The sequence below is a fragment of the Olea europaea genome, unplaced genomic scaffold, assembly GCF_002742605.1.
Source record: "Olea europaea var. sylvestris unplaced genomic scaffold, O_europaea_v1 scaffold727, whole genome shotgun sequence".
NCBI classification, from domain to species: domain Eukaryota; kingdom Viridiplantae; phylum Streptophyta; class Magnoliopsida; order Lamiales; family Oleaceae; genus Olea; species Olea europaea.
In genome coordinates, this window is record NW_019265672.1 from 232,802 (window position 1) to 243,069 (window position 10,268).

A 10,268-nucleotide genomic window follows, 5' to 3' on the forward strand; every position below is an offset into this window, starting at 1 on the left:
TGGCCATGCGGTCACATGGCCATTATCCGAGACTTCGAAGGATGGTTTGTAATACTCCATGTGACCACATGGAGGTCACATGGTACTAAAATCCAACTGTTATGTGGCTTTTTGGCCGTTGTAAATTCAAATTTGGTAGTTTTTCATACATTTTTTTTGCATCGTGCGGTCACATGGTACTAAAATCCAACTGTTATGTGGCTTTTTGGCTGTTGTAAATTCAAATTTGGTAGTTTTCCATACATTTTTTTTTTTGCATCGTTTCGTGCATATGGTCAAAGCCTTTATATAGAAGAACCATGTTCAAAGCATGTACAAGTGAAAAACACTTAAAGATTAACTCCTTTTCCACAAATAGAGATCAAGTACTGATTTTCTCTCATATTCAACTTCTCTTTTGTGCTCTTAAAGTTTTGGAAGATTGTACTTGTGCTTTGGTGCTAAACCATTTACAAGGCTTATTATAATCCTACAAATCCTTTGCCAAAAAAACTTTAAGCATCTTATTCAATCCGGAAAGGGGACACATATCGTTTGAAGACAGCGATATCGCGTTTAAGCTTTTGAATTTGTTCTTACAGTTTTCTGGTTTTGTTCATCTTTTTGGTGGTTATATTTGTGTACTCCTTTTGTTTCTTCTCCATCCCTTCGATTGTTTCCAATAGATTATCATACCACCTCAACTTGAAAGGAGCAAAACTTGCCATCCATTCTTATCTAGGAGAAAAGTAGATATTGGGGGTGAGGATTATCTTTGAGAACCCAACAGTTATAGTGGTGAGTAGTCCATTCATTTCACTTTTAAATCGGCCATTACAAAAATCGAGGATTGTATAACGCAATAGCACCTATGCCACTCGCCATTTGAAAAAAAAAATGTGCGTCAATTCCCACCCACATATTTTATGGGGCTATGGTGTAAGGTGGAGGAATATTTCTTTTCACAAGTCCTCGCCATCGCTTTGTTTTAGAACAAAAATGATATCTTCATCGTCCTCTTTAATATCAGCCAATCTCATTTGAGCCTCTTATAACAAGTCCAAGATTTTATTCAACACTCCTTTGCATTGCCTAAATGACCTTGCATGACTAGTCATCGGGTGACTTGGGCATGACTAGGCACCCATAACTAGGAAAATTGATGAAATTGCACAAATACCAAGCATGATGAGCCAGCCCAAGTTTGTTGGAAGATTAGCAAGTGCATACATATCCTAGTGATACACCTACAAAACAAAAACAAATTAAATCAATCCATCGCCAAAGATATAAAAATAAAATAAAATAAAATCGATAGAACTGATGAATTAGAGTGGCATCATATATTTTTTAAGACAATTTTGACACAACATAAGATAACAAATTTTGTCTCTCACTTACAACAACTAAAATGAGTTATATATATATATATGTGTGTGTGTGTGTGTGTGTGTGTGTGTGTGTGAAAATGAGTTTTAAAATAATGAATTGATGGGGAATGTGTGGTTAAATTAATATTACATGCAAAATATTTTATTGTGAGAATGTATAACTGAAAATTTGATGGTGATTAAAATAAGGGCTTAATTTACACACTTTTTTACGTTGTAAGCATGACAATATTAACATAGTGATTTGTATACGTAAATTGTCTGTGGAGCTCATTTCAAAGTCTTTCATGCTAGAAATTTATAAAAGTTAGCCTTGGTTGCTATAAAAAAATGATTGTATTCTCCGAAACAGTATTCCAACACTACGTTTGTTTTCATTGGTTAACCCATGAGAGTCTTGAAAAATGGGATTGTTGACTATTCCTTGACCCATTTGGCCCTGTTTTTTAAAGGTGAAATCTCACCTCAATTACATGTTAAAATAGTAATTAACATATGAAGGTTTAAACTATTTATCCCAACAATATTGTACTTTGAAGAAGGAATCACAAAACTCGATATGGTATAAGAGCCAAAAATGTTCAACAAAAAATGCAATCAATTTAAAACTTTAACGAATATTTGAATTTTAAAATTGGTGTGTTCAAGACGAGTCATAATCTTTATGGAATCATGGTAAGGGTAGAAGTTTACTACGAAATGAAAACAATTATTAGCATATAAGGTATTGAGTTATTTGTTAGGAATTTACTTAATTATGCATAGCGAAAAATCAAATTGATTTCAATTTCCATCAAGAATCTACTTTGTATTTAGATAGAGACTGTAATAGAAATTATATCTTTGTTGAATTTTGTAAATTCTTTTGCTTATCTTTAACACAAACAATCAAGATTTGCAATCCGTAGCTGACTAATTATCCAATCTCCAATGAAAATTCATACAGGGAACAAGAATGAGAGAATTAGGGTTTATCAATTTTGTACTAGCAAAATAATGAATTGCATTGTATCATTTCTCAAACCATAGAAGTCCAAGTAGGGATGTCAAATGAGTCGAGCAGCTCGTCGACTTGTCAAAATCCGGCTCGTGGGCGGCTCGGGCTCGTCAAATGATGAGCCTGAGCCGAGCAGGGGCTCAATCCCACGACCCATTTTGACTAACTCCTGGGCTCGTAAAAAAATATGAATTTTTTTTTTAAAAAAATGCCCAAAATGTGCAAATTTACCAAAAAAAAAAAAAATTTAAAAATCATGAGCTCCTGAGCGGCTCGTGAGCTCGGCTCGGCCCTCGAGCTCGTGGGCCAAGCTCGAACAACAAGTCGAGCTCAGCTCGTCTTTCACGAGCCCGAACCGAGCTTGTGGGTTAAAGGGCCGAGCTGACACTAAGTCCAAGTAGATTTAGCTCGACACTTAAACTTAATTCAGTCCCATGTTTATTTAATTTAACTAATAAAACATTGGTCCTTTAATTCATTAATTTGATTAATTAATTTGACCCATTAATAAGTAACCAAATTAATTAATTTCCAGCACTTATCAATCAATTAATTAATATAGGAAAAATTGCAATCAAGGTACCAAACTTTTTGTTTATTAGCAGATTTGATCCAAACTTTTCATTTGTGCCAATTGAGGTACCAAACTTTTAAAATATTCACACATCCAATCTAAAATGACGGTTTTCGTCTGTTTGACCACCAAAACCATTAATTGACCCTACTAATGAAAAATTTAATAATTTTCCCTAAATAAGTGAAGGGCAATCTGGACATTTAATAAGTTACAAGTCTATCTTCTTCAACAGCCCTCCATCCCCAACCCGCCAAATCAAAACTAATAGATTTACCGTCGGCTACTGTCGACTAGATGCAATTCCTCCGACGATTACCATTGCATGTGTGTGTGTGTGTGTAAAGGTGCAATCCCCCCCCCCCCCCCCCAATGGGATTTCTTAGTTTCCTCATTTTTCAGCTTTTCTACAAAAATCGCATCTTCATAGTTCTTGGTGATAGCAAAGATCGCTAGCAATTTCTTAAAATTGATAGGATGTGTAGCGAGGGTTTCACTTGGAGCATATTGTAGAACGAGGTTAATATGTCATCGGTATTGATTTGTGAGGATAAATTTATTGTATGTGTTTGAGTTTTTGAAGAGGGATTGGAGGTTGAAATTGAGTTGGATGCTAGAAATTTAGTGGGCGCATACATATTGATGAAAGCTTAGCTCTTTGGAAAGTTCTTGAAGCCATTTCTGATGCAATGTTAGGGGGTTGGCGATGGATTATAGTAGGTGTATAAATATATTGTTGGTGGTGGTAGGGCTATTATCAATTATTTCTTTGACTTGGTTTAATTTGCAGAATATCAGCAATGGTTTCGCTTATGTTGTTGAGGGTGATATTTCCTTCACGGTCGTGCCGACGCTGGGTGGTGGTAGTGGTGTTTGATTTTAGGTGGTGGGAAACGATGTTGTGTGGGGTGATGAAGGAGACAACCATTTTTTTTTCTTTTTTAAATATTTTAGGTTTTAGAATTGTAAAGTTACTATTTTGCCCTTATTATATTTGATTAAATTCTTCTATTTCGATCAACTAATGGTTTTCATTCATTTGGACTTGACTTGTGAATATTTTAAAGATTTGGTATCTTCAATGGTACAAATAAAAGTTTTGGGTCAAGTCTGCTAATAAACAAAAGGTTTGGTATTTTGGTTGCAATTTTTTCATTAATCTATTTCATTTTTTTAGTTCTCCGTTTGTGTGTGACCTACTAGGTTCCTCATCACAATACGTAACGATGTGAATTATTATTTTGATCTAATATCCTTTTAATTTGTCGTTAATTCACTTAAATTAATTAATTACATTTGTCGTCCCAAATTGTCATTTAGCACTGTGTCAGAGAAATATATATGATGAAAAATGTTGCATGGTATAACAAAATCAAACTTGTTCCTTTATCGTGAAACTATAATTCCTTTATCAATACGATTCCGTCAATTATGAGATATAAAGTTTGTCAATCTCGATTATTCATCATATATTTCATCCTCCTATTAAGTTAATGTAAATCGAAAATTCTTTTCAACTTATGAGTACACTTGATCAAGGATTTCGTTATCAGCTTAACTCAATAAAATGTAAATCATAATCTCTTACTATCTATGAGTGAGAAATCTTCTATTGATCATTTACAACTTTCATATGATTCGTGATGTACTTAAACAACGCCGTATTAGTTACTCTTGATAGGGCAACAACAAACATTATCACATTATGAATGTTCTCATTTAAAGTACTACGACGACCTCAAGTCATAGGAACAATTTTACTATTGAGTGTTAGAGATTAATCATTGGCACTCAAATAGTTATTTATGTGGAATCTCTCATGGGATCTCCAATATGTTATTCTCTTAACGAAACATTTATGTGTTCATTTAAGTATAATCACACTTTAACTTATAGATCAGTTACTTCACACGTAAGAAATGCTACACATGATGATTTATCCATAATAATAATATCCATATCTCATTATTACTTACGACTATGGATAATTTAAGATTCAATCATATGTAATTTGTATTTCATAATCACAACTCATTGCGATACAAGCTATTAAGACTTAAATCTATGAACTCTATTATTTAATTCATTAGAACATTGATTACTAGATAATAGATCTACCTTAAATAAAATGCATCAATTATATATTAAAAGTATTTATATTCAAAATCGATTGAATCTAGTACATAACACTTACACTATTTACCTTAACAAAAATTGAATTTTGAGATAGAAACCAAATACTCAACATTTTCACCCATATTGGAACATGGGCATGCCAAGTGTGTAAGGGGATAGGAGAAGGTCCACAGCAGCTTTAGCAAGTTAATATATTAAGGATTATACTCCTTGGCCTTGGTAATGCCATGGTTTATTAAAGGCATTGAAAAGGAAGAAAGATAATACGATAATTATATATCTAATTTAGAGAATAGCGAAGCAGCATAAGATAATCCTTTGATCCCCTAATTTTACCAAAATATCTAAAATCTAAGTATACGTCAATGTAAGTCATGTGTTCGTGCTCTAGCACAGTATTAACAGTACAAAGGACAAGAATGTCTTTTACTTTTTCTCTGATAATGTTTAATGCTCATCTAAACTATTTGGAGACCTATCAATTACAATAAAAATAAGGATAAATTTCATTGTGGGTTCTCAACCTTTTCGATTTGTGACAATTTTGTTCCTATTCTTCTCTCTCTCTCTCTCTCTCTCTCTCTCTCTCTCGTCCTCAACCTCCCATTAATTCACTTAGATCATCTCACTGACGAATTCCATCCAAATCTATCATTTAAGTCAAGTTTTGTAACGCACACGAACTTTTTATCAAGTCACTTGAAAATCAATTTCGTCCTATACATTAATAAACAATTGAAAAACAAAAATAACCCAAACCCACCCCAAAAATCACATGCCACCATCTCAAAATCCATCTTCACCAAGATAAGAGATATTTCATCGAAAACAAGGACACTTATATTGTAGTAGAAGCATTTTGTTAAAGATGAAAATATCTTGTTACTAGGTCTCCCCTCGGAAAAGATAAATATTAACTTTTGAGGAACTTTTTAAGAAGTAGTGGTGACATCACGAAATATATAGATAATAACGACTAATACTTTTAATATTTATTTAAAATTAATCTTTGACTTTGATTAGACAGTGAAAATAAATTTAAAGTTTCTAAAAATATTTTCGAAACATAGATTAGTGAACCTTGGATTTCATAGGGATCATTGTATTCAACATCCACTTTAACATGACATAAGTACAGCATAGAGATTTGTGCAGAGCAAAATTTTCTCTAGACAGCCATCAAAAGTATATTTGAATCTTGCTTAAGTGTATGAAGAGAGTGCATTTAATGGTCATCTCTCGAAAGTAAAAGCCATACCAACATCCTCTTACAAGTTATAATCATATATAAAACGTGATGTTCTGTCATGTACCTTGTACACGTACACATTTTTAAGTTTGCGTATGTGTCCGTCTTACTTCTCTGTCACAATCTACCAAATCAATTAATTTTATTTTTTTATTTTTTTTTAAAATCAAACTCTTCCTTGGACAAGGTATTTAGTACATGTATGTTGTTGTTCCTAGATCCGAAAAGGAGTATGTTTGATGTAACTGTTTTTTTTCTCTTCCTTCTCAAAATTTTAAGCTACAACAAACAGTGACTTGTGTAACCTCAATTATTATGCCCTTATTTTGTGAGGATTAAAATCAAAATTTTAATAAACTTTAATAAAAATTGGTAAAATATGTGCATAAAAGGTTGTGGTTCCATGAAATATGATTAAAATAGTTTTTCGACTTTTAAATTTAAAGTAAAATTTTAGGATTATTCTGTTTGGAGAGAGCCACGTTCACCCTGTCCAAACAGGGGGCCTAATTGGACCCCTATTGGAGGGGGCACGGGCCAAGGGTGCCATTTCAGCACCTTGGACGAACGGGGCCATGTCCATCCAGCATTGCCCAAAATTTTAATTTTACCCTATCAAACAAGCTATATTTATATAATGTCTTCATCTCTGTCCGTCCAACATTGCCCAAAATTTTAATTTTACCCTATCAAACAAGCTATATTTATATATTGTCTTCATCTCATTTCTTTGGCACATATTGGATATATAGGACATGAGCCCAGTGGTTGTAGGCCAATAAACCTAGCTACATTAGTAAGCCAAAAGCATAAGGCAATGTCCTTGTCATTCTCCTCTTTCTCAATTCTAACCAAATGACACTACCATGTACCTGTCCCAAGTCTCTCCTCACTCTCCTTTTTAAAGTCTCGAGATCCTCTGTTTCTCAATCTTGAGGTTGGAGACATAAAGAAAGAGAGATAAATGTCGCCAGAGAGAGTGGCAGAAAGAAACTGATAGAGAACTTTCAAGCACCCCTTTCTTCAACATCACTCAACCAGTCTCTACACTTCAGCCTCAAACTGAAGTCTTATTGTTTTCCAATCTTTAGTTAACTTCAATCTGAAAATTGCGTTTGATCCCCAGCCCTCATATTTTCCTGTCCTTTTCTTTGTCTTGTACCATGTAGGTCTCACCCCCACAAACTCCACAAACCAGCTCCTCAATTTCTTTTCTTTATCTTGTTGTTCTTTTTACACTTTCACCTCTTTAACTTTCAGTTTGTTGTTCTGTTTTTTCAGGAGATCAGAAGGAAATCCATTAGACCTCAACAACTTACCTGAAGATTACATAAAAGATGGTAAACAGATCCTTGATGACAGCTCTTCATCATCTGGTACAATACTTTGTACTGCATTAAAAATAAAATTAAATCTTCATCATCTGGTACATCACTTTAAAAATAACATTAAATCTTATAGGTAGGGGGGTTTTCACTTCATTTGCTACTTCATCTTGCTGATAGTGGTCCATTTGGTTCCAAATGAAATTCTTTAAGCTTATTTGGTTTCAAAACATTCGAAATTAATAACATTAGAAAGATGGTTTTCAATTAAATGGCTATTGCATCCTGTTGAATTTTTATTTTTTTCATTTTTTTGAAATTTATTTTGGCTCTTGGACTTAAAACGAAACCCTAGAAAGAAAAAGAAAAAGCCAGCAAAATTGTTGGCTGGAATACTGATTCATGATTCTGGAATTAGGGCTGCGGGTTTAGGTATAAGATTAGTCTCATCAAAGTTGCTTTAATTGGAATATTTTGTAACAGCCTACGGGAAAAAGAAAAGCAATACTACGGACGAAAAGGATCAGACTGGGAAGGTCTATGAGTGTAGGTTTTGTTCAGTGAAGTTTTGCAAGTCTCAAGCTCTTGGGGGACACATGAACCGCCACCGCCAAGGCAAGTCTTTTCAATCTATTCCATTTCCCTATTTAATTTTGTTACTTTTACTGAATGATATTCTATGATACAACAATCAATTTTTTCATTGATTTCTTCAATTTTTATTACACTTAAACGAGATGTCAATCAAAATATCCACGTTGAATGTACAAGTAAATTAATCCTTTCTTAAATTCCCTAAAATAAACAAGCCCTCGATGACCATGCGTGAGAAGGAGAAGTATGATCAAAGTATAAGAAGTGTAAATTTTTAATTACAATGTACTCCAATCTCTAGACATGATAAGTTTAATATTTTTTACTTACTTTTTTGTAATAGTTGGTAGTCCTATCGAGCCCAAACAAAAAAATAAAAACTTTTCTTCTTCATACTAATTAATAATAACTTTGTTAAACTGACAGAGAAGGGTTGACAATTTCCTTGATCGAACACTCACAATAAGGGGGTGAAGATTACTTTTTTTGGAATTTTGTATTCAGGCAAATCCCACAAGCATGTCAAAAAATGTCAATGCTTCTGTTAATAATTTTCAGTCAACTCAGATTAAATTAACAAAGGATAGTTTATAAAATATTTATTTGACTACCAATGATTTTCTTCCTTTTCCTGAAGCCTTGTCATGTCAATCTTGTTCACAAATAACTATTTATGTGTGGTTTCTTTATTTCTTGGTAGCTGTTCATTCCGCATGATTTGATAACTGTTGTCTGTTTATGTTCCTCAGAGAGGGAGACAGAAACACTGAACAAGGCCCGTCATTTGGTCTTCACCAGTGATTTGTCTCCAGGAGCTCATCAGCCAGGGTATCTTTCCAACTATAGGCTGACCTAGCTTTTGTTATTAAATTTGCAAACTTGATTTCTTGCAATTTCTAAAGAATTTTTTGTATGTTTACATGATTTTCCATTTGAAAAATGATTGTCGATTTTTCAACAGTAATGCTTTTTTTCTGTTCATGACGAGCTTGGACTATTTGTAGTGGCCAACCAATTCTACATGGAAATATTATGGGTGATCCAACCATGCCATTCAGATCAATATGCCCAACAAGAATGTTTTCTGGTTCTTCACCCCTTTTTCAACCACCTCCAGAAGGACTGTCGCCACTGCCACCACCTCCACCACCGGGAATGCCGCTGCCTCCACCCCAGCCTTACTTGTACACTTCTTCTTCGCGGATAGGCTCCATTCCCACGCAATATCCTGGGCAATTTGTGAATGACTACTTTGTTGCCGGCCATGTCCACCCCGGTAACTCGCGGTATTCACACTCCAAGTCTAGCTATTCTTCAGCACCGCAAGATACCAATTTCACCTGCCTAGGCACACCAGTTGGACATGGATTACCATGCAGCAGAGGAGAGGACGGAGTTGATGATGTTAGAGACAAGTCACAACACAATCAGGAGGAAGGATTGGATTGAGGCTGGAAGTAGAAGACAAGGACAATATTGCAAGATTTTGAATCTTTTATTGACAAATCAGTTTCAAGATGAAAGATTTCATATATTTTTTTGTGGGTTTTCAGAATTTGTTTTCTTTAGTGAGAGTGCAAGTGTTATCTGCTGTGACAAGGCGCTCTCACTGAAAGAGTAAAAGAATCCGAACAAAACTGACAAATGGGGATATGCAAAGAGAGAAGTTATGGTTTTAATTTGTGCAGGTAAATAAGCAGCTTTTCGTGCTCACACAGCTGAGCTTCTTAGTTTGTCTTGAAGCAGGGATTGGATGAGTTCTATTTTTTGTTCACGACAAGCTGTGAAATGGAACTAGATATGAGAGGGATGCTAGTGCAACTGGGACAAGGACTTAGATTTCAACAGAACGTACCCTTTAGGGTTTCCTCGCATAGGGATTTCATTCTCTCTCTCTCAAGTCATTGATTAGCCCATGTTTAGTGGAAACTAAAAATCAGATCTTTACTAAATTTTGATGAAAATTGATAGAATGAATGGTTGAAAATTATGGGTCATATGAAATATATGATTAAAATTAATT

General features: G+C 34.3%; 1 protein-coding gene across 1 annotated transcript; it reads left to right on the forward strand.

Moving 5' to 3' along the window:
* Window positions 1-7,922: 7,922 nt before the first annotated feature.
* LOC111390923 (zinc finger protein JAGGED-like) lies at window positions 7,923-9,694 on the forward strand. Its single transcript, XM_023016047.1, has 4 exons — window positions 7,923-7,938; window positions 8,135-8,266; window positions 8,995-9,073; window positions 9,250-9,694. The coding sequence occupies exons 1-4, from the start codon at window positions 7,923-7,925 to the stop codon at window positions 9,692-9,694; spliced, it is 672 nt and encodes a 223-aa protein (XP_022871815.1).
* The last annotated feature ends 574 nt before the right edge of the window (window positions 9,695-10,268 follow it).

Coding starts and splice junctions, on each gene's coding strand:
- LOC111390923 (XM_023016047.1), top strand. Junction 8,267..8,994: donor CATGAACCGCCACCGCCAAG/GCAAGTCTTTTC, acceptor TATGTTCCTCAG/AGAGGGAGACAGAAACACTG. Junction 9,074..9,249: donor CCAGGAGCTCATCAGCCAGG/GTATCTTTCCAA, acceptor GACTATTTGTAG/TGGCCAACCAATTCTACATG.